General features: G+C 35.5%; 3 protein-coding genes across 16 annotated transcripts; 2 read left to right on the forward strand and 1 right to left on the reverse strand.

Moving 5' to 3' along the window:
• The first annotated feature begins 259 nt into the window (after positions 1–259).
• LOC100258470 (ribonuclease MRP protein subunit POP4) lies at positions 260–10,513 on the forward strand. 11 transcript variants are annotated; one of them, XM_010655219.3, is made up of 10 exons: positions 260–436; positions 1,105–1,367; positions 6,367–6,414; positions 6,676–6,752; positions 6,870–7,132; positions 7,648–7,716; positions 7,804–7,862; positions 8,744–8,845; positions 9,016–9,139; positions 10,003–10,513. In XM_010655219.3, the coding sequence occupies exons 2-9, from the start codon at positions 1,133–1,135 to the stop codon at positions 9,111–9,113; spliced, it is 951 nt and encodes a 316-aa protein (XP_010653521.1). In that variant the 5' UTR covers positions 260–436; positions 1,105–1,132; the 3' UTR covers positions 9,114–9,139; positions 10,003–10,513. The 11 variants fall into 11 exon arrangements, with proteins under 11 accessions (XP_010653521.1, XP_059595063.1, XP_059595067.1 ...); XM_059739080.1 differs by having other exon boundaries at positions 1,108–1,367; XM_059739079.1 differs by having other exon boundaries at positions 309–436; positions 737–1,367.
• Positions 10,514–11,465: 952 nt separating this feature from the next.
• LOC100248226 (small ribosomal subunit protein uS12) lies at positions 11,466–14,115 on the forward strand. The gene is made up of 4 exons (XM_002278989.4): positions 11,466–11,616; positions 13,322–13,477; positions 13,555–13,681; positions 13,785–14,115. The coding sequence occupies exons 1-4, from the start codon at positions 11,612–11,614 to the stop codon at positions 13,923–13,925; spliced, it is 429 nt and encodes a 142-aa protein (XP_002279025.1). The 5' UTR covers positions 11,466–11,611; the 3' UTR covers positions 13,926–14,115.
• Positions 14,116–15,084: 969 nt separating this feature from the next.
• On the reverse strand, positions 15,085–22,990 carry LOC100263620 (uncharacterized). 4 transcript variants are annotated; one of them, XM_010655217.3, is made up of 9 exons: positions 22,376–22,990; positions 19,349–19,549; positions 18,989–19,246; positions 18,174–18,208; positions 18,015–18,089; positions 17,525–17,678; positions 16,788–17,431; positions 15,831–16,513; positions 15,085–15,582 (listed from the first exon to the last, which is right to left on the reverse strand). In XM_010655217.3, the coding sequence occupies exons 1-8, from the start codon at positions 22,467–22,469 to the stop codon at positions 15,869–15,871; spliced, it is 2,106 nt and encodes a 701-aa protein (XP_010653519.1). In that variant the 5' UTR covers positions 22,470–22,990; the 3' UTR covers positions 15,085–15,582; positions 15,831–15,868. The 4 variants fall into 4 exon arrangements, with proteins under 4 accessions (XP_010653519.1, XP_010653517.1, XP_010653518.1 ...); XM_010655215.3 differs by having other exon boundaries at positions 18,974–19,246; XM_010655216.3 differs by having other exon boundaries at positions 18,015–18,095; positions 22,376–22,989.
• Positions 22,991–24,011: the final 1,021 nt, after the last annotated feature.

Raw genomic sequence — 24,011 nt, forward strand, 5'->3', positions numbered from 1 at the left:
ATCTTGTTGAAAATAATATTTATTTTAAAATTTTTTAAATATATTTATTAAAATATATTTTATTACATTTTAAATGAAAAATTAAATTAACATTTTATTTAAGATTTAATTTTTAATTTATTAGAAATATGTGGTAATAACTTTTTTCTATTAATCTTAATTTATTTAAATAATTAAAATTATTAATAGTTTATGTTATCAAATTAATTTTAATTTATTAAATATCATTTATAAAACCCGATAGTGAATTAATCAAAATAAAGAAGGATAATATTGTTCTCAGGATTTGTTTCCCTTTTTTTTTTTTTTTTTTTTTGTATTGAGGCCCACCCACTTCTCTCACTCGGGCATCAAGAAGCTCTTTTCTGGAGTTGCCATCCAGACGAGAGAATCCCTAAAAGGCCCTATTTTCCTCTGCCACTCTCAATACTCGCAGGTACTAATCTAATCATGTTATTATTATTCTTTTTTGCAACCCCCGTTTGATTCCCAAGAAAATCCATCCCCCATTCGATTTCCGGGAAAATTCATCCTCGTTTGATTTCCGAGAAAATCCATGCAAAACCCCCAAGGAAAACCAAAAAAATTGCTTTTTTTGCTCCCTGTGTTTTCTGGATCTGTTCTTGGGGTCTCTTTGCTTTTGTGCCATTGGATTTCAATTTCACGAACCCTAAATCCACGATTTTTGAGCCAGGCTGAAAAACACAAGCTTTAATTTAAAAAAAAAATTGGACAGATTTTGTATCCTGTGCGCGGGCTGGACTGGTAGGAAATATCGGGAAATTGCCCGAAAAATCGGTAAAAATACCGATAAATACTCGACGATATTTTCGAAAAATTACCGAAATTTCCGTGGAGTAACGAATATTGTGTCGGAGCCGGCCCGCCGAAATTTTTCGACATATCAATCCTTGCCTATATTTATCACCTATCAGTTCATTATTTCGTCCTCTCTTGCCCTTCGCTGTATAGAAGGTATCAAGCCTTCCAGGTTATTGAGGCTCAGAAACGGGCGGGGACAACAGTCGAACAACTTTCACTTTTCGATTTCTAGTCAAACTAGGGTTGCCATTTTGTAAATTTGTTTGCAACTTCCAATCCTAGAAGAGAAGGCGAAGCCATTCCCACTGTCATGGCGACCGGAACAATTCTTGAAGATCAAAAGAAACGCACTTTGGAAGCGTTGGAGCGAAGGTTTGCCGTTGCCAAGGCTGAGCTTCTACAACAGCAGGAACATCTAAGCAAGAAACGATTTCGCGGAGTAGATGAAAAAGTTAGTCCCTGCACAAATTCTTTCTCCGTTGGTTCTTCAACTCATCCGACTGACTCATCGGTTACGCCCACATTGAACGCCTCATTGAAGAAAGGTAATCTTTTTATGCTTGTTAATTGTGTACTGGGCCTCTGCTTTTAATGTTCTTAAATTTCTGTCTCAGTCCATAATCTTGTTCTGATGTTGAAATAACCTCATTCTTTGCTAATTTCTAGAGAAACATTTCCAAGGAAAATGGAAAATTGAAAATTGATTTAGCTTGAATTTGCATAAACAATATACTCATCTATGACGATTGATGTTTTACCATGTAGAGCATTTGGTTTAGCATAAAAGTTCTTGTGAGACCATTCATTTTCTTTTGGATGTAACTTGTCACGACCCAAATTTCAGGCGACCCAAAACTTGGCCCATGACCCCAAGTCAAAGGTTTGACCCTAAGGGTTCCTTCTATGTGAGTGGTCTCCTCATGGCCCTAGGTACCTCCTGATCTCCTGGAGCCCTGACCTCTCATCAACTAGACAGTCTCTCTCAACTCCCTTCTTACATCCCGGAGTTCTTCTCTTACCGACTCCAACTCCTCATTTCTCTCAGATCCTTCTCTTCTGGTCCTTCCCGCCATTTCAAATTTAACAATCCCTAATTCAACCACATTACCAAAGTGAGCAAAATAAATTCACATGTACCTATTTAACAACTTCAACAACTATCTAAACTTTCACTTTCATACAATCACAATACATAATTCAATTAATAATCAGCTCGTTAACTAGCACATACAGAAAATCATAACATTACAATACACACAAGCACCCACAAATATTGACCCCAAGGTATTATTGCAACCTTGGCTCTGATACCACGCTGTCACGACCCAAATTTCGGGCGACCCAAAACTTGGCCCATGACTTTAGGTCAAAGGTTTGACCCTAAGGGTTCCTCTTATTCCACGCTGGCAGTCAATCAAAACCCTTTGAATTTTTTTTTTCTATATATACATCCCACTAGAGTTCTCACCAACTAACAATATCCCAAAACATTACTAAAAAACAATAAGATTAAATAATTTTCATTATAGTCCAAAAATAAAAGTTCACAATTAAGCAACTTAATCAAAATAGGGTCTCATTACAAATCCATAGTTCATAGTTACTAAAACAAATCCCAAAACCACGAACACAATAAAAAAATGCCACGCTCCACTAGGCCGCTCCAGGAGCATCCTGAAGTCCTCTCTGCCCCACCTGTGGATCCTCAAGAGTGATATCTGCATCTAAAAAGATGTCAAAAGGAAGGGGTGAACATTTCCACATTGCTCAATAAGGTGCCTAACACCCAAGGGGTTAAGGGGGATTACTAAGTTTCAAAGAATACCAAAGGAACATTTCAACAGTATTAATCAAGCCACATAATTTAATATATAATATTATATACAATTCCACAACATTCAACAATTAAATGAATGCATATGAACAGGTGACACACAGTCATACAATGCACGATAGTTCTCGGGCTTTCGCCGAAAGATACGCGTCCGCACCCAAATACACTCCCCATTTGGAGTCTTCCCGGGGTAAACTTTTGGGTCTTTCACCCTAAGGATCTCTCTCCCTTCTTAATTCGCCTCTCACGGGGTTTTACTTTTCATCACTATTCCAATTTTTTTTTTTTTTTTTTCCATTTCATACATCTTTCACAATTTTTATCCTTTCTTTACACAATCATGATGCAAATGAATGCCACAATTCCAACATTTCTCAATAATTTCAACAATCCCAATAATCCAATAAAATAAATTCTCCACATCAAAATTTCCTAACATATCCCAACAATTTTTCAAAAATACACGTATCAATAAGCTTGAAATTATACCACACTTTCGGAATTTTCCAACAATTCTAATAATTTTCAATATTCGAAAATAATTAATTTTCCACCATAAAAATTCCGAAAATATTCCAACTAATTCCTAAAAGTTCACAAATCACTAGATTTGGAATTATACCCTAATTTCGGAATTTTCCCACACTTCTAGTGGGATGTATGTGTAGAAAAAATAAAAATTCAGAGGGTTTTGGTTGACTGCCAGCGTGGAATAGGAGGAACCCTTAGGGTCAAACCTTTGACCTGGGGTCATGGGCCAAGTTTTGGGTCGTGACATAACTTGTGATAAACCTTTGTAGCTCATGGTTGGGTATTAAATGTTATGTTGAATTGAAGTACTTTTAAGTAGGTTCCAGTTTAGGTGTCATAAAGGCAGTGTTTCAAAATGCAATGAGGCTTATGCCTTGAGGTGAGCCTCAAGGCAAGGTTGTGCGAATTAGCCTTGAGGCTATACAGCCTCAGTTAAGGTAATTGAGGCTTATGCCTCACCCTGTCATGGCTTACAGCTATGAGGCTATAGCTTCAAGGCTGTTGAGGCCTAAGCTTCACATATCCAAAGGGTTTTCGAACTTTATGGGATTTTGGTATGGATTTTATAAGAGGCTTAAGCCTTCATATTCAATGAGTTTTAATGGGTTCTATTACAATCTATGCTTTTATGGGCTTTTGATATAAATTTCATGAGTTCTATATTGGGTCCCGACTTAGTTGAACTTTTAAGGAAACAAGTGCTTAGTTGACTTTTGATTAATCTTTTAAATGAAAGGGAAAAAGAAAAGTGATCGAGAAGGAAGAATAGGGGAATCTTTGGCTTTCTTAGTGGCTGATTTCATATATAATAATTATCTTATTATTGATAGATAAGAAAAAATACCACTAAAATTGATGTATCAAGAAGAAGAATGAGTGGATATTAATACAAATAGAGAGGATAATGTAGGCACTAGATATGATTATATTCCTTTGAAGATCTTCCTAGTGATAGTAGCATTAAAGCTGAAAATTATTTGATAAAAGCATGAGAGAGAACTAAACTTTAAAAGAGAGAAAAGAGAACTAATTATAATCTATTAACAATGACAAATAATTGATTTTATCATTACAAAGTTTATGCCTTATTTATTAATTAATTTTCTTGTGACTTTACGAGTATTTTTATGGGCTTTCGATAATTTTCTATTATTTATTTGTTTAAGTTGAGGCTTACGCCTCGCTTCATTTGGGCAAAAAATCTCAAGACTGCCTTTAGCCTTTAAAAACATTGCATATAGGTTATAGTCTTATAGATAGTTGTGCCCCGCGATTATGTAACCTAGGATATTTATGGAGATGCCATTCAAACCCTCCTAAAGAAGAGAAAAGGGTGTATAGCATATTTTAGTTTCAATTGGATTTGCAATTTGTATTGGTGTCCCTTAGATAGGTTCAACAATCTCCTTGATTTTATAGAGTGGCTTTTGTTTAGATAGGAGAAAGGTTTTCGTCTTTCTTTTTGCCTAACTTCTTGGGCGATGTTTGTATACTTCATGTGTACTCTTTTTGCCACTTCTAGGCTTTACTAATACAATCTCTACTTACCTATCAAAAAAAAAAAACAAACAATCTCCTTGAAGTTCAAATTGAATTGGGACACTTTCTTGCTTAACAGTTTTTGTCTGAATGTATATATTTTGTTTTGAATCACTGTTATCCTAGAAATAGAGTTAGACATGTCTTATTTTAACTATAGTTTTTTGACTTAAATCCATGGGAAGAAATCCATGCTACTTTTAGTCTTAATGTCAAAACTGTACAGCATGGAGGCTAATTCTGAATTCCTTTAAACTTGAATGGGTGCAATGCAATAAAGCTAAGATTTTCTAATTTAACTAGATTTTATGACTGCAGTTTACTCTCACAAGGTTACTAGAATATAATATCATTTTTTATTTTTTCTACACTTTTGTGACACTAGTGACGATTATTTAAGATTAATACCTTTATGTATCATTTTTGCACATGTAACCTCTAAGGCCTTGTTAACTATCTTTGAAAACGGTTTTCTATTCTCTAGAACAACAAAATGGGAAACATGTTTGACAACTAGAAAATAGACTTGTTTTTAGTTATTATCACTTGTTTTAGGGTTGTTTTAAAAAATAATTATATAAATATGGAGAATGATTTAAAATAAAGAATTGAATATAAAATTTATTTTTAAAACATATTTAAAAACATAGAAAATAAGATAAAAATATTTCAGGTTCCCAAATAGATTTTTGTTGTACAAAATATTAGAGAATGATTTTCAAAAACTGTTTTTCAGAATTGTTTTTAAAAACACTTCTCAAACAAAGCCTAAATATCTTGTTTTCAGCTATCTTCTGCATTTAGCATTTTTGCATTGCAATCTATCTCCTCTTCAGGGTGCTGAAAATTCCCTTATGGGTTATTCTAACACCACTAAGCACCCATAATCTAAGTTAAACATTTTGTCCATTTCTCACATGCATTCAATTTTCTAGCCTCTTTATTTCGGCTATTGGTTGATATTAAAAATGCAAACTAATACTTACAGACTAGACAAACTGAAGTAGATGTTTCTTGTTGCTTCAGATTGGTAAGGATTGGGGATTTTTCTTATCTTTTCTTTTTGTCAAAACTGTTTCTTTTCCTTACTGGGTTTTCTTTCCTTTTTTTTCTTTTGTGGGTGGGTGGGTTTGGGCAAGCTAGGGAGGAGGTTGTTAGTTAGGTTAGACCTAGTCAGTTGGGTTGGGTGTGTTAATATTTGGTCAGATCCCAGGAGATAATGTGCTTACCAGAATCACATCAAGTTTTTCATTCTCCTGCCCCTGAATGGTGCTAGGTTTGCTCCTTTGTTATTATACTATCGATGGAACCAACAATTTCCTCTTTCAGGGCAAGTTTTGTTTTTACCTTATGTTCTATTTAGCCTTATTACTAGCTTAAATTCATCATTTAAAGGGTTGGGATGGCAGTGGGTCATGTCAGCAAAACCATTTGTTGTATTAAAAAAGATTTGCATATGTTCCCCTATTTTTATTAAATGATATCTTATGCTTTATTGAGACAATATTCTAAATTTTAATAATTAGTCTCAATTATTTTTTTTATTTTGTTTTACCTATAGAGAAAATAAAAATAAAAATTCTGACTCGGTTATTTGTTGGTGTTCAATTTTCTGTTTGCCTAATTTACTTCTGATTTAGCTTATTTTGTGGGTAATCTTGCTTTCTCAGGTCATGCAACTTCACAAGGTACTCTTGTCAATTTGTGGACAGTGAAAAAAAGGCTATGTATTTTTATTATTTGGTTGAATATCCAATAGTGTTTGAGGAAGAAAAGGGACAGTGGTCTTTAATTCAATCAAGGCATGCCCCTAGAGGTGAATGGCAGACACAGTTCATGCACCCAACCCCAAGTTGTGTAGAAATAGGACTCTTGTTTTTGTTGTAATCGTCATCATATATTTATATTATTTGCTTAGTAAGAAGACAGTTGTTAATTTTAATTTACAGATGTGGAAGCAAATGGTCCAGCGTATTCTCAGCTCTCTCAAACCGTTCATGAGAATTTGTTGGCTACAAATGCAAAAGTAATTTTTTTGCATTCTTAAGTTAGATTTTACCTTTGGAACTATTTATTCTAGCTGGTTTACTTTCCAGAGGGTACTTTTAATCTTCTTTTCCTAACATACCATATAATTATGCAGATCACTAGTAAAAGAGGAAGCACAGCGGATAAAATTTTGCATGACCTTCTCAAAAATGGCGATTCAGCTCATAAATACATGATGGGATCCAGAAGTATGAAATTTGACAATTGGATCCTTCTTGATAATGTTGTACAAGGACGTGGTGCTTCAGGTGCTCGTATCAGGGATTTGCTGAGCCACTCGAAGAACTCCAGAAAACACATATCCATGAAGCAAAATAAAAGATGTGGATCATTGAATTTGCCTCAAGAGCTCCATAGGTGAGTTTAATGCTTACCCCCCATACTGTACTTGAACTTCATAATGCTGACATATGGTAATCCAGAGGAGTATTGTTCAGTTTGATGCTTTGTTTGGAATTGGGCCATGGTTGGGGTGGGGTGTGGTGTTTTCTATATAAATTGTTTGGGTGTTTTGTAGTTGCAGATATTTGTCAATGTAGCTTCTGATAAAAAAAAATGTTCATGTAGCACATAAGTCCTGGATTGTCAAGTTTGCATATCCAACACGTGGGTGCTATTTATTGTATATAGGAATGAAAATGAACTGCCTCTTGAATGTTGAAAGAAAAGATCTACGAAATCATGGTAATGGATTTTTCTGATAACAAAGAATCATGTTAAATGGATTTAAAATTTTTGTTTTTCATAGAATCTGGACACGATAATTGTTTGTTTCTGATTAAAAAAAAGGTAATCTTCTGCAATTTTAGGTTGATTCAGTTTTTATTTTCTTTTGAATAGTTTGGTCTGTTAATTGTTGGTTTGGGTTGCAGGTATGATATTTTCAAGCCGATGCATGACATGTGGAAAGGCTACATGATGCAACTTCTTAAAAATACTGGGTAAGATACTCTTTTCTGTACTGATATTGCAATAGACAGTTTCTTATATCTTTTTTGTTTATCATTTTGTCATTTTTTTTGCTTCAGGAAAAATCAGTTGGTTCAGCCTCTTCTCAGTGCAGACCTACATGGTGCTATTATTCTAGGTTATTCTCTATGCTACTATTTTCTGCAGCACTAGTCTGCAGTTTTGTGCAAATCCTTTGCCTTACTCTCTTCTAAAAATCTAAAACCATACTGCAATTGGTGCCTCCTTGATGTGAAGTTAGCATACTTGCGTGGTAGTCATCAGGCCACAGTGACCCTAGGGGTTGTCTCTGTGTTTCAATTATGACACCTTGAAGGAACTATGAAAATCTTCTTGCTGAAGAAGAAAATAGCTGTGAATTGTGGAAACCAATTCCAGCTAAGAAAATATTCTAGGGAGATTTATACTCCATTTGGATTTGAGCAACCTGGGAAGGAAAAAATTTAGAAACGATTATCAAATTCTGTTATTTGATTTGCCACGAAAATCTGAAGAAAAAGAAAATATATTGAAGTGTATTTATGCATTGTCATGTTTGCCATTCCCTATATAAGAAGGGAATAAAGTTGAAGAAGAATTAGAGAAAAAATTTACTGAGATCAAACTTATTTTTATTTTCTTCTCTTTTAATTTTCCTTTTCCCTCACCCTTCCTCTTAACACCTCTCACAACAGTGCCTTCATAAACTATTTAATGGCTACAAGTCATGCTCAAATGGGAGATAGGACATATTAACTTCATAGAGGACTTCCTTTTATATTTTTGAATTGTATCTTAATGAACGGTCATGATATATATGCATTTTAGGCCATGGCCCTCAACAAGTTGACCCTAAGATGATACATATATCATAGACAGACTTATCTGTGTAGTAAACAGCCGAGCTACAATTACAATTAAAAACAATAAGATGAAAAAAATCAACTTTCTTTACCAGAATTCTCATGACACACCTTATGTATTCTCAGTATTTGTGGTTTACTTAATGTTTTCTGGCAGTTGTTGAGTGTAAGATAGCTGCCTTCAATGGAGTGAGTGGTATCATGATTCGTGAAACTGCAGAAACACTTGGTATAATTACACAAGATGATAAATTCCGAGGTAATCCATCCACCGGTAGAAGTTTAAAAATAATACTAGTGCAACTAATTCATCTTTTAATGTTTATAGTTCTGTACTACATATTTACTTATGAGCAGAAATAACATCCTGCAATCCATTTCTGGGATTGCTGGTGATCTGATTGTTATTCCATATTGGCACTGCTGCAGTTGTGCCCAAAAAGGGGTCTGTGTTTATTTTCCAAGCAGATTGCTGGAAAGTCACCTTGCAGGGAGACAAACTCACTTCAAGAAATTTAGCCCTGTGATCTTGATATTGGTCTTTGCATCTAAGGTGATCTTCTTATCTACCTTGGAGTTTAAAAGGTTATCATATGCACACACATATGCTAAAATGCCTTAACTGTGGAGATGGTAGTGGCATACAATTTTTTGATAACCTCTGTGTGTGTGTGTGTGTGTATTTCAGTTTCTTTTATTAGATGTTACTTCTTTTTTTTTTTCTGAATTTTATGTCTTTTAAATTAAATGAAACTTCTATCACTTGTAGAGGGCGATGTAAAAAAAATGGGCATATGGAAATGGGGGAAGTGTATGAGGAGATTTTATTTACAGTCCATATCAGTGAACAATTCCAAATGTCTCCGAGATTGAAGCATACTAGATCCATGATGTGGTTCTAGGAAACTCATATAACACCTCTGCATCTGCAGAACAAGCATGATAATTCTTAGGCGCTGTGGTATCGGGGAAATAGAATCTGGGTAATTATTCTAGGAGTGCAGACCAAGCTTGTTTACTGCACACTAAGATATTTTGTTGATAAAATTCTAAAGTCCTCCTGAGTATGGGAAGCAATTTCTTTTCCATTTTTTCTCTTTTTATTTTTCCTAATCTCAGCCATGCTTTTTAGATGCGGGCTTACTGTTTATCTTTTTTTTCATCTCCTGCAAGATTTGCAAGATCAAATAAACTCTTTCTATTTGACTAGTGTCAATAAGTTTTTCTGTTTGAAGTATTCATAATTTATTAGGTGACTGACACAGGGACAGCCAACCTTATTTCCAATAAAGCAGCATCCCACAAATAAAGAAGTCACTTATTTACATTTTGGATGTTGGGAAACTTTAATTATTCCTATATGCTTTTACATCTCCATCTGTATTGGGAGTTTCATTTAGTGCTGTGATTTTTCAGGATCTATCCAACTGTGCATAGAGCTGCCTCAAGCTGTTGGATTCAAGATTTGGCCCAACATATTTATGTTTTGAATGTCTAAAAAATGCGCTTACCAGAGTTCTCTGCGTCTCACTTTTTCTTTTAACTGAGATCTCTATCAAAGGCTCTCAATTGTTGACTAAATTGCAGGAAGGTGAAGTGGGCAATGAAACCACGGATAACAGAAACTTCAAAGAGGTACCTGTAACATAAATGGTTGATTGGGCAGAGTTTGGTTGGTAGATATAGGCAGAGGCAGCTCAGATTAGCTTCATAGGCACTTTGAAAAGAAAAAGAAATTAAAGGGTGATTTCAGTCAGGTGGTCTTTATGTAAGGCCTTAATCATTGTAATATGCTTTTCTGATAACAACTTTTAACTTTTAATTTTAGAGGGATATTATTTTTTCTAGGAATCAAATGTGTTTGGTGTTTTCAGAAACTTTTATTTGGGAAATTCATTCAGAAAGTTGTAATAGCTTTTACCTTCAACTATTAGCCTCTGACTCATCTCCTGAGCCTGTGTTTGGTTCATGACAAAATTGTGAAGAACCAAAGGAAAAGGGGTCATAATTCATAAACCTTGTCAATTCCTGGTTTTTGATTTTCTGAGAATAGCACTTATCTTAGGAAAAGTTTCGGATTCATGCCTAAGCCCATTGATGCCCACGGAGCCGTAATCATCATCGTCTGCGAGGGCCAATTCCAGGGTGCTCAGCGCAACCAGGCAGAAACGTCATCCAAAACAGAGCTACTGGAGCGGACATATATAGAATTCACAAAGCTCAGCCTGCTATTCAGATGTGATTTTTAGGGTTTTTATCTGGGAAAACCATAATGTCAAATTATGGCTCACTAAATTTATGCTTTGTTGGAAGACCAAAAATGCAGGCAATCTGTATACCGTAACAATGTTGATCATAAACCGAAATGATATACTCTATTTTAATATACTAACAGAGCATATTTTTGAAGTATAATTTTAATATTGTATTAATATTTGTATTTCATTTAAAAAAATTATTTATTTTTATTTCACTCTTAATTGCAAAACTATTAGTTTTTAAATATGAAATAAATTTTTAATCTAATTAAAAAATTTATTATTTCCAACTCCTTAACTAATTTTAAAAAATATCATCAATGCTTGAAATTAAGAAAATAAAAACTATAATAATTTTTTTAAAAAATCAATTATTTTAAAATAAAAAGTTTACCTAAACAATTGTCAATAAGTAATAGATCAAGTTGCCTCCCAAACGTTTTCTAAATTTAATTCGGTTATTTCCAAATTTGAGATGAATATGTGAATGGGTTAAGTCACATTTTGAATAAGACAAATTACTGTTGGGTTGGGCCATGAGAAATCCTATTAGAAATTTCTATTGGGCCGACGACTGTGGCTTGCCAAAAACCAACCCATGCGAATCTACTTCCCCAAATTTGGCCCAAATCAAATCTTAGCTCTATAAATACAGCTGGACGAATTGAGAAATTGATCTCCAGGATTAGGGTTTTACTCGGCGGCTCCTTCTTCCTCCTCCAAGCTCTCAAACCCTAGCCGCAGTTGAACAACTTCTCTCCGTCGCCATGGGGTACGAACACTCTATTCGATTTCTAGTTACATTTGAAGCCTGTTGCGAAGATTTTTATATCTAGTTTCTTTTCATCATTTTTTCATGTTGAAGTCTAGTTGTCTTTTACATTTTCAAGAATTCTAGGTTTTCTGAATACGCTTTTTTGGGTTCTTAATTCGTTTTGAGATTTTATTCATGCTCAGATCCTGTTTGTTTGCCAAGAAAAACCGTGTCAAGACAAAAGAAAACTATAAACCCTTATTTGGCCTTAGGTTTTCTTTCGGTTCACAGCCACCAAGCCGATTAATTGTATTAGGCTTGGATGAATGTAGATTCTTGTTCCTTTTATACCTAGAAAATATTTAACATGAGATTCAAAATGTTAATTTCATTTCTTTTATCACGTTCTTTTAGCAACCAATCGAAGTTGCCTTACACTATCTCTAAGGTAGGAGGTTTGATTCCTTCGTTTCCGTCTCTTGGCAAACCATAGATCTTTTCTTATCTGGTAGATATGTTTAGATTTATCATTGCTAGTTGTGAATCTTCTGAAAATCAGTATTGTGTTTTTAAGTTGCATTTAGGTTTTCCAATGGATCAGAATTATATTAATGAATTTAGAACAATCAAAATCGGTGAGGTTTTTGGTTCACATGTTACAATTGTGCAATTGTGCTTGGGTTTTTTGTCTTCTGTTGATGGTGTTGTGGCATCTCCTGCCTATTAAAAGGAAGCTTTAAACCAAGCTCACAGACCAGATGATCTAGGGGCCTTTGCCTGATAATTATCAATCCCATTACACTACTCAGGTACTTGTCAGTCTCTGTACTAGGAAGTAGAATATTTTTTTGATAGTTCCTCCCAACGAACTAAAACATCTTTGATAGAGTAGAAAATAAACAGGCTCACAAACAAAGTTTAAGGGGTCGGAATTTGTAGGCTTAAGGAGGTTACCCAAAACTGGCATCTTGATCTTTTTGGCTGAGCATGGCTACAAGTTGCCATAGAAGCAGCAATTTATCGTTTGTGGTTGTGACTCCTCATGGCTACCCAATCAACTAGTGTAAACTTAAATAACAATCTATCTTCCCGCCTGGCTTCTTTGAGGCCCAGGCATAAGCACTCTACCTGTCATTCTTATCTTTTCCCAGGGAGACTAATTCAGTCTTGGCTGAGCTCAATATTCCCTGCCTGCAAGAAAAGTAAGTAGTGGTTGTGCAAGAGAGTGTCTTGATGTGCCTGCTGATGGATTACTCATATCCTGTTCAGTTTTATGAACAGGAGAATAGACTAAGAAGATTAATATCTAAGAAGATTAATATCCTGAGCTGTATGTTTTATTTTGTTCTGATGTTTTCTGTCACAAGATGCACTAGTAATTATGCATAAAGAATTTTTTGTTTTCTTCCTAATATTAGTTTTTCCCATTTTGCTACCCTTTAGCCCCTGCTATCAAAGAGATTGAATAAGTAGTTTTATATCCAGTATTATTTGCTTCCAACAATTAACAGTTACATGGCATCCAACCGAGAATCATGCAAAAGGAGATGGGAACTTGGAAACTAATAATTGTATAGGTTTTGAACTGGTGCATGTTATGTGATCCAAGTTTTCCTTCTCTTTCCTACACCTTCCCATGGAATGGAGCATACTATGCTTTCTGGATTTGCATTTCTAGCCTATTTTTAGATAAAAGTTAATTAGAAAAGTGACTGTCTCACAGGAAGACGCGTGGAATGGGAGCTGGTCGCAAGTTGAAGTCCCACCGTAGAAGGCAAAGGTGGGCTGACAAGGCATACAAGAAGTCTAACCTTGGAAATGAATGGAAGAAGCCATTTGCTGGGTCTTCTCATGCAAAAGGCATTGTTCTTGAGAAGATGTAAGATAGTTTCCATTTTCTTGCTTTTTGTTAACTGTTCTTCGCAAACTGAAGAAGTTGCTGTCTAACATGTGCAGTGGTATTGAGGCTAAGCAGCCAAACTCTGCTATCAGAAAGTGTGCCAGAGTTCAACTAATCAAGAATGGCAAGAAGATTGCTGCATTTGTCCCAAACGATGGTTGCTTGAACTACATCGAGGAGAATGTAAGTAATTGCTGTGAAGTCATGTTGAATTCTCTGTTTTGCAACATCATTAAGCATTTTATAATCATCAATGCACTGATCATAATATTTATGATGTGTGTAGGATGAGGTGTTGATTGCTGGATTTGGACGGAAGGGGCATGCTGTTGGAGATATTCCTGGTGTTAGGTTCAAAGTTGTGAAGGTCTCTGGTGTCTCTCTTCTGGCTCTCTTCAAAGAGAAAAAAGAGAAGCCAAGGTCTTAGTTTTCTTCAAGGAGTTCAACCTCACCTACAGTCTTTTGATACCCTTACCTAAGAATTCGGAATGGTTATTTTTATTGTTGAGTGGATTTTGTGAACCATCTTTGATCTATTTTCTAGTTAATTGTTATGAAACTTGGCAGTGTTACTTGTGATCTTAGACAAACAATTCTTATTTGTCATCTTTCCTTAATCCCACTTCTATGTACCCTGTTGAAATTACTGAGGACAGGACTGGTAGCATGGGTAATGCTTGCTAAGGAGAAAAAGCCATTGTTCCGCGCCCAGGACTAAACAAGGAAGTTTCCATCTATAAACTGCTTATTACAGGGCCATTTCCTGGTTTAAACTTTCAGTTATATTTTCCCATGGAAATTGCCAGCATGTGGTTTTTAGCCGTATACTAAAATTGAAGGATGGGTTCACATCTATGGACATATACGAGCTGGCTTCTGGGTGTTGCCAAGTGCCAGTAAGTGCTCATAGGCTTACTTGTGCTGATGGGCCTGGCATGGTATGTAGCTTTGCGCTATTTAGTTTACTATATACCATGTCTAACAAATTGCTAACAAAAAGGCATAGGGCAGGACCGGTAGGACTGTAATTGGTTCTTCATATTAACTGTAGGCGCTCAGAACTAAGGTCCCAATTTGGGTGGTTCGAGTGTATTCGATTTTAGATCTGGTTGGGTGGGTTAAAACCTATCCAACGGTTTTTAAAAAATACATATGTACACCAAAATTCAAGCAGTAAATGAGAGAAAATTTTAAGATAATGATATAGAAAATAAAAAATATATAATGTAATTAAATTTAAAAATAAATATTCTTATGTTGAATTATATAGCATTATAAAAATTATAATAATATTAAATCAGGTTAAGATAAGCATTGTTTCAACTTGTCCAACCCAGATTGAGAAGCTCAACGAAGTATTAAAAATTATTGTTAAAATTTACCCAACAAATGATTGTTAAAATCTGCTTAAGTCATGTTTTAATGGGTTTGTACTTGTTTTACGGTTAAACAGTTCAATGGTTTTGCATAGAGTATTGCCAGTGATCCATTAGAGGTATAAATTCAGATAACCATTCACACAACGGACTAAAACATGGTTGTATTTTTCTCAAGTTCGGTTCTTTCTTCTCCAGGAAGCTCCTCCATATGTTAAAACAGAAACCATTTCCAAGAAAAGGGAATAGCACAAATTCAACATTTACAAGTGATAACAACCTACCATAGCACGAGAGCTTCTATCAGGATTCATGAAAAATGGGAACAAACTCCTGACAATGTTGAACACACTAACATGCTACAATTTGAAATTTGTTTAAAGAGAAGATCTACTCAAACGCTGAGTTCCATCAGGCAAGGACTACCACTTAAACAAATGGAATAAAAGAAACTAAATTCTGCAAAACCAAAGACACAATCCTGACGAAGCCATAACTCTAGAGCACAGACCCGCATCTTTTGAGAATATTATTGTATCCATATGATCTGATCAGGTTCCCTCAATATCATACATTTTCTGTTGTAGCACCACTCGATCGAAGAAAATATGTGATGAAGTTACCATGACAAACACGGTGATCCAATCAAAATCCTCACTTCAGCTCCAAGGTCCTATAGGAACGGTTCCCTCTATGGGCATGAGGCTCCTGCACGTTTGTCAAGATACAGTACAGTGAATCTCATGGACAAAACAATGTCAAACGAAAAAAAAAAATCCACGTTTGAAATCTTCCAAATCTCATGTGTAAATTAGAATAGATGGCTTCCAATAGTATAAGACCATATACTTTGTTAAGGTGCTGGAGTAGAATATACTAGGGTAAGCATTTCCAAAAATTTCTGAATTTTGTAGGACATCTATATATCAGAAGAGTTTAGGGATTTGGATACGTACCTTGATGAAAAACATGTCGCAGAACTGTAACACGCAGCTCAGCTGTTCTCTTTCAGAGTGCTATCCAGGAAGGGAGAGGTGTCTGCCTTCTCTACCATTTCTACTGTCAATCCTGTTGGAAAGTCCCTACTGCAAAAAGGGTTGTTAACAGCAAAAGGAACCCTCATGGTGGTTGAAAGTTCAACTGTGGTTGAATTGTAAATACTGTGAGGTCCATCTCCTTTTATGGGAGTGATTTTGATATCCTCTCGGCTGCCATTCTTGTCTGAAATCAAACCAGAATCTGGATCATGTTTTGCTCTATCAACTCCTCCAAGACCTGCTTCCTCTGCCTTCAAGTGACTCTCTCCATTAGCTTTAGGAGATATATTGCCCTGAATTTCTGGAGATTGGCCAGCACAATTTCTTACACTTTTTGAAGCAGAAGAAACCTTTGTTGAAGCATTTGATGGTTGCTGATGAGGTAAAGAAGATGAAGGTTTCATACTCAAGGAATTCTTCTGAGTATTGGGCTTTATGTTCCCAACTGGTGTCACAGTTCTTACAGTTTGAAAATTTCCTTGTTTCCCCTTGTTTGAAGCCCCTTTAGGGCTACAAAATCCCGCTCCTACTTTAGGCAAACTACTCGGTACCCCAGAATGAGATTGCATACTTCCATTGGGAGTCCGCACCATTGATTTCGCCTGCATAACATAGAAATAATGCAAGTACAGTGCTTGCCTCAGAAAATTATGTTCCAAAAATAATGATAGAGAAAAAGAAAAGGTGTGATTTTGCTATCATATGATTTACCATTAAAAAGACAAGCAACATTTTGAAGTTATTTTGTGAAAGCATTCATCAAAATAACAACTTCTACTGTCCAAAGATGACTTCCCTATAAAAACAATAAATAAATAATAATAATAATAATAATAATTGCAATGTGGTTTAATTGGGGGGAAAAGGCTTACTGACCCCATCAAAAAAGCCAATTTTTGGTGATGGCATTCGAAGACCTGAGGGTTTTGTGGAGGCTGGATGATGAAGTGTGCCAGTTCCTGTTGTGCTTTTCTTTCCACTTTGGCTCAGCAACCCAGTTACCTGATTTTCAGGTCCAACTGTATGAGAGGCATTACGATCTTCACAGACCCCCTTGCAAGGAGAACTAGTTCCAAGGCTAGCCGTTGAGTTGCTAGACCTTTGATTAACAGTAGAAGTTGATGATGATGATTCTGTGGACCATTCGCTGATGGAGCTGGCAGGTGACATGCTAGAAGAAAGCTTGGCCGTAGACATCAAATAAGCTGAGATGTGAGAATTGGCAGACAGAGTCTTATTTCTCACTGCAGTTCTTGTTGGGATCTTCAGTGTCGAACCAGAAGGAGGAGGATTAGAAGTTCTGGAATCAAATTTTCTTCTCATTGTATTTGTGGAAGATTTACCAATATTGTCAGATGGAGTACTGCCACTACTATCAAATGAGGAACTAGAAGTTGTTGGCTCTGTCTTTGCTGCTGGTAAGGAACGTTTAGAAGATGATTTGGAAGATTGTGTAGGCCTAGGCACAAAACCATGTGACTCACCCAAACCAGTTATCTTGGACCCTGGAGCCCCTCTACCTGCATAGTCACATTAAGTTCAGAGTGAAGTGGAGTGCAAAGAATTTTGCTTGTGAAAAAGAAATCAATCAAAGCTAACGGATTTCTCTTTACCAATGGAACCTTTTGCACTATCCTTTTCCATTCTGAGACTGTTGGCGCCCAAAGAAGCCCTTTTGGTTGATGCTGTTGAGATGGGATTAGCCCGGCTTATTATCTTGGGTGGCCTGGGCAGTGATGAAATTGACTGTCTACTACTAGCAACAGGCTTGGTTTATAAAAAATAAAGTGTCAGTAGAACCCAAATTAAAAGTTAAATTCTTTTCATGATACTAAGCCATTCATTTACCTAGCCTATCTGCCTAACCAGTAAACAATCCCATTATTGGGGCTAACATGAGTCCTTCAAGTAATGGAACTCAAATGAAAGAAATGAGCAAAAAAATTAGTGAAATTGGTCTAATGATTCCAAAGTATGTGCATGGCATATTATCAATTGGATGCTGCACATACAATTTGAACAGCCCAATTGGTACATGATAAGCTATTTGCATAATAGAGTACAAAAAAACCAATAATTTCTAGGAACTTAATAAATACATACCTGTGTGACTTGTGGACGTACAGGACCCTGTTTTATCATTTTCCCTGATCCTTGCATCCCGGAAGCTGCTTTGGGCTGCACCTGAAAATTGGAATAACTTTACTTCGGACATTACTAAAAAATGAAAATTCAAAACTGCCAGCCATGTACCGAAAATACCTTTTTCTGAGAAGCAACTTCCACCTTCTTTGAAGCTGGAAAAAAAAAACACCTTAAGTTTGAGACTATGTTTTCAAAAACATGTGCATACAGTGGACTATCCTATGACAATATTTACATTGATTAGTAAACAGAATCATTCAGTGAATACACTTGGAAGATCTTGGAAAAGGAAACCTCATCCTGCCAGCTTTAGATGTATGCAAGGGGATGATGACCCCGCCAAATTCACTCCATGTTAGATTCCACTTCAATATTGAGCCATTCAGATCATTCTAATAATCAGACCTTTGAAATGCTGTTTTTTTTATAGCTATAAAAGTATGAAAGCATTAAGACACAAATATCTATGATTATCCATGGACGTCCACATTAAACCTCATTCTTTCTGAGGGTGCCTGATCTGCATCAGGGCAATGCTGGGACAACTTAAATGGAAGTAACCTAGGAAATTGAATTGTAATAATGCACAAGAATTTAGTTATAAATATACTAAAATCAGGAAAATCAATAACACGTGAAGGTCACTGTGATAGTGTTGGTGGATCAAAGAAGATGCTGGTGATGCTGGAAATGCAATTGATGCTAAAGTAAATATATGAATTCCCCCTCACCACCACAAAAAGAAAGGTAACAGCAGTGGTAGAGGAAGAAGAATCCACCCAAAGCATTACATGTAAATACCGATGGTGGAATTCCCCCATTCACTCATGCTCAAATATGTGCCACCTTCAAAACAGATGAAAACCACTATTTGGTTTTTTGTCTTTTTCCAAGAACATAAGTAGTACTGCACTTACAATGGATAGTTCTACCTTCCATTTCTCCTGTTCCTGCTTTGCTATTCTTTGAATGTGTCACATTTGACCTTATTCTGGATTTCTGAATCGAAGCTCTTACATCTTCAAACAAATCAGCCTCAAGACTTTCCAATGTCAAACTATCACTTTCCATTGTAGAGATTGAATCAGCAGATCTGCGTAAATCATCCTCTTGAATTCTAGGTAATGAATGCTTCCCATCCCTATCAACTCCTTCAATCATGCTAGACAACTCTTCAGGTTCCAGCACACCTGAATATATAGAAGAGATGCTCTTAACCATGTGTTTGGACAAAGAGAGGAAAAGGAAGAAATCTATAGAGCCAAAAGTTTCCACTACATATAGAGGCATACCAGCGCTTGTGAAGAAAGCACTATCCCAGGCTAAGCTTTTCCGCAAGTTACACTTGCCAATTTTTTGTGTTCTTTCCGGTTCTAATGATTCTGATAGTTGAGATACTTGGTCCCTCTGATCAACAATGTCTGCTGAGTCCTCTGCTTTGCTGGCATCCACAGCATCTGGAAACTCAAAAATTCTGTGCTCTTGCTGATTTTCTGAAGATCAATTTTAATTAAATCAAACTGGAAATTCAGTAGCAATGATAGAAGTGATAAGATGAAAATGAAATGATGGAAAATTGTTATCTGAGAACATAAGTATCAAGTTAAAAAACATCCAAAAATAAATAAAGATTCTTTAATGCAAATGGGTTGAAACAGAATGATTATGCATGGCCAGCCTTTAGTCATATTAGGGAAGGTTTATAAGATAGAAACCCAACAGACTTGCTCCATGCACCCACCTGGATTCAGTGTGCCACGAGGGCCTTTTAAAAGCTATTAGAAGATGTGAGAGAACACAGCATCCACATGGTCATAATAAAGACTATTCTGTGGCTTTTGTAATATGAGGCACTGAATTAAAAAGGTTGGCTCTGATTATTTTTATTCCAAGATATCAATTGGGTCAGATTTCTCAGGTTCTATGAACAATCCAGATACTGTAATATTGTGACACAAAAATGAATACAAATTGTAGTAGCAGCTGAAAAATCAAGTGGAAATCAGATTACAAAATATAATGCTTATTGAGACAGTCAAAGTCATGTGAAAGCATTTACATCTTTACAATTGCAGCCAAAGTGGAATAAGCTTTAGAATTGCAGCTGTTGAAATGATCAACTGGAAGTAAGATTGCAGCCAAAATATAATGCTTATTGAGACAGTCAAAGACATGTGAAAGCATTTACATCTTTACAATTGCAGCCAAAGTGGAATAAGCTTTAGAATTGCAGCTGTTGAAATGATCAACTAGAAGTAAGATTACAAAAAATAATGTTTATGGGGGCAGTCAAAGATATGTGAAAACATTTTAAGCTTTATAATCCATCCAACATGGAAATGAAAATTTCTAACTTATGTTGTCACAAAAAAGGACAAACAAAGTAGGCAAACAAAACAAGGCACTAGAACTTACAGAGAGTTGAAAAATTACACCCAAGAAAACTACAAAATAAACTTCCCTGTGCTAATTCATTTTCTTAATTGAATGAATCCTGTTTAAAGAGAACAAGTCAAGAAACTTAGTTTTACACCATGGGGAAGTTTAGGGATAAGAAAAAAGGTTCGCCCATAATATACACAACTAAGAACAGGGATAAGATAAAGTACTTTCACAGATAATCCAATCAGTTTGCAAAAAGAGAAGTCCTAGGTAAATAAGCTAAGCAAGAAAGATCATCTTCACATTTGTAAACTCTTGCAATAGTAATGATATATGAATTTCTTGTATTCCAATTAAAGTTCTTTGGCATTATGTTTCCTATGATGATATGGTGTTGTATGGCAATATTAATGGGTTAGGGGGTAAATACACAACAATTATTGTAGAGATGGCTATGGAACCTAAGCATTTCAAAATAACTGGAAGAGAGAAAGAGTGGACCTGAAGGATTTCTGAAGGACTAAAGCATTTGGATTTGGGTGTGAAGGATTATTTTTTATCAAATATTGTTTTGCTTGGCTGTGATCCTTAGATGAAAATCTGTCATGTTCAGATTTAATAGATAATTTGGAGAGGGTTTGAGCCCTGCTTTGTGGCTGTTGTAGACTTTGTCCCTTTTTGTTCCTTACAGGTTTACTGCTCCATATATACCTCCTGTGTACTTAGGTTGTGCCTCCATGTAAATGGGTGCTTTTTATTTAATATCTTGTATATTTTGCCTATCAAAAAAATGTGGGAAGAAGAAAGCTTGTTAAATGCAACATTAGTGACACTGAATTTGGGTTATTGCAATAGTTAATATCAAATATTAGGACATGTCAGAAGAACAAATCAGCTTTATGATCCAGTAGTTTCTTCCCAAGAGTGCCACCAGTTGGCTTATGGAAGTGTGAAGCTACTGAAGCTGAGAGCCTAAGAACTATATAAGTTGTGCACCTCTTTGAGTTGCAATAACTGATAACAACACAACATCACACCAATTCCATTTCCATTTCCTTCCTCATTGAGCACTCGATCAATTTTTTCCAAATAGAAAATTTCTTAAAACATTTTATGAGCATGCTGAAAGTGGTCAACTACTCATCCAGTACTGTGATAGTGTGCAACCATTATCTCATTATCCAAAATTTGATCTGAAAAGGAAGCAATTTACCAATTTTGAAAAATCGTTATTCTTCAGATGAGCCACAAAACATTGCGACTGATCAGGACTCTTTCATTCCCAATGGTTGAAGCTACTTCAATGAGAATTTTAACTTCTGTTTCAACTTCAAAAGAATGGCTGGCTAGGCAGAAATGAATTAAATCTCTGTTCAGGTCCTCCGAAAATGTGAAGGGAATAATATAGGGAAAAAGGAAAAAGGAAAAAGGAAACAAAAAGAGAAGGAGAAAACAAAACGCTTATAAGCTGAGAGTAATAAATTTTTCATTCAATTTTTCCCCTCAACTTTCCTGAAAATAAGAAGATTCAAAACATACAAGTTCCGATTAATTTCCAATCATTGTTTCTTTCCAAATAAGAAAAAAAAATGTATTCATTTCAACCTTTTTATTTCCTCTGTTTTCAAGATCCAAACACCATCTAAATGGATCGCTAAGCCACAGTATCGCTTCCAATCAGACAACCAATCTCATTTCACATTCCCCTTTCTGTGGCATTTCATGCAGTCTATAAAATTGAAATCCCTAAATTTCACCCAAAAGAAACAAATCACCAATCAACTTAATATCACGAAACAAGCACTCAAATCCCTGAGCATTCGTCCAAAATAAAGAACAAATATCAAAATCAAAATTATGATGAATGAACTCATATAGAACAAGAATCTGCTGATTCGAACCGAAAATAAAAATAAAAACAACAACAACAACGAGACCTGAAGATTGGGAGATGAGAGAATCGTCCTCGAAGCAAACATCGATGAGGCTAAGCCCTTTGACCTCATCATCACGCTCCTTCACCGCATCCATATCGCAGCTTCACAGATCTGATAAACGATCGAAAAGGAAGAATGGTATATGGAACAGCAGAAGAGTAACTTTTGTGTTTTTTTTTTGAACTTTTGAGAAGCGGCGGTTTCAAATAAAAACGTTCATCAAAGAAATTGAAATTATAAATGATATTTTTATTTGATATTATATATAGGTGCCTGGAAAAGATAGAGAGCGTCTTGGGTGTTCTGCCGATGGACCAGAAGAGCGGTACTTGATAATGAGTATTCAGTCAATTGAGTCGTGGTGGGACCCATAGGAAAAAAATTTGAACCGTTGGATATGTATTTTTGAGGCGCGCCAGGGTTTGGGTGGACGCAAAACCATCTTGGTTAAGGTGGGACCTAGGAAAGTAGTTTGGTCAGAATTTGAAGACCTGATTGTTATCGGTATGCAGAATGGATGGCTCAGATCGTGTATATGGAAGGTTCTGGTCGGTCTTAGACGAATGTTAGTTGTAAACAGTGTTGAATACCCAAAATGACAAAGGTAGCCCTCTACTGTTTTTCATATTACAACTGTTTGTATTTTTGGTACGTTGTGAAGCTGTAGAAAGTAGAAAGAAGCCGTTAAGGGCATTACCATTTTTGTTCTGTCTTTGACCAGGGAGTTTTGGTTCAAACTTGCCTTTTTGCTGTTAAAATATTTCAAAATAGTTTTAATATACATTTAAAAGTCGTATTTTAATACTACATTTAAAATATAATTTCTTATTAATTAAAATAATTTTAAAAAATTACTTCAAACATTAGTTTTAAAAAATTACCAATAATTTATATCTTATTGACTTAAAGGTTTGATTTCAACCAAAATTCTTGATTAAGCAAAATAAAATTCTAAAATTTCGTGTTAAAAAAATTATGGATTAATTTCACTTGCCTTTTTTAATGTTTTATCTAAATACAACTAACTCCTATTGATTTAAAAATTCGCCAAATACCTCTCTTGTTTCGAATAAGAGGAATGAGTAAAAATATTAAATGAGGAGAATGGGGAGACATTAAAATTTAGGATGAAATTAAAAAAAGGTATTATTATTAAGACAAAATTTAAGAACACTAATGAGATTAGTGGTAGGATGAGGAAAATGAAATACCTTCTTTAGATGAAAGATCTAAAGAGTAAAAGGAATAGATTTTGTACCAATATTGAGGATGAGAATTTGCTTACCATTACCAACAATCACTTGACCTTTTCCCTTGTATGGTTGGACGTTTATGAGAGAGCTGACCTCTTGAGTGAGCCGATGCGTAGCTCTAGTATCAAAGAACCAGGCGTCATTGCTTGGAGTGGAAGGAGATGGAAGCATAGCTTGCATTTGGGTGTTGTTGTTGGTAGATTTATGAATGGCAGTAGAGTTGTTAGTGGAGGTAAATCTTTCAAAATTAATATCAAACCAATGATAACTATAACGGTGAGACTGAACTTTCCACATAATTAGCATTGTGGACCTCTTGTATGATTGTTTGAATACCTTGACTTGGACCACCATTTGACCTTCTACTTGGTTTGTGTCCATAG

This window comes from Vitis vinifera, chromosome 8 (assembly GCF_030704535.1).
Source record: "Vitis vinifera cultivar Pinot Noir 40024 chromosome 8, ASM3070453v1".
Classification (NCBI taxonomy): domain Eukaryota; kingdom Viridiplantae; phylum Streptophyta; class Magnoliopsida; order Vitales; family Vitaceae; genus Vitis; species Vitis vinifera.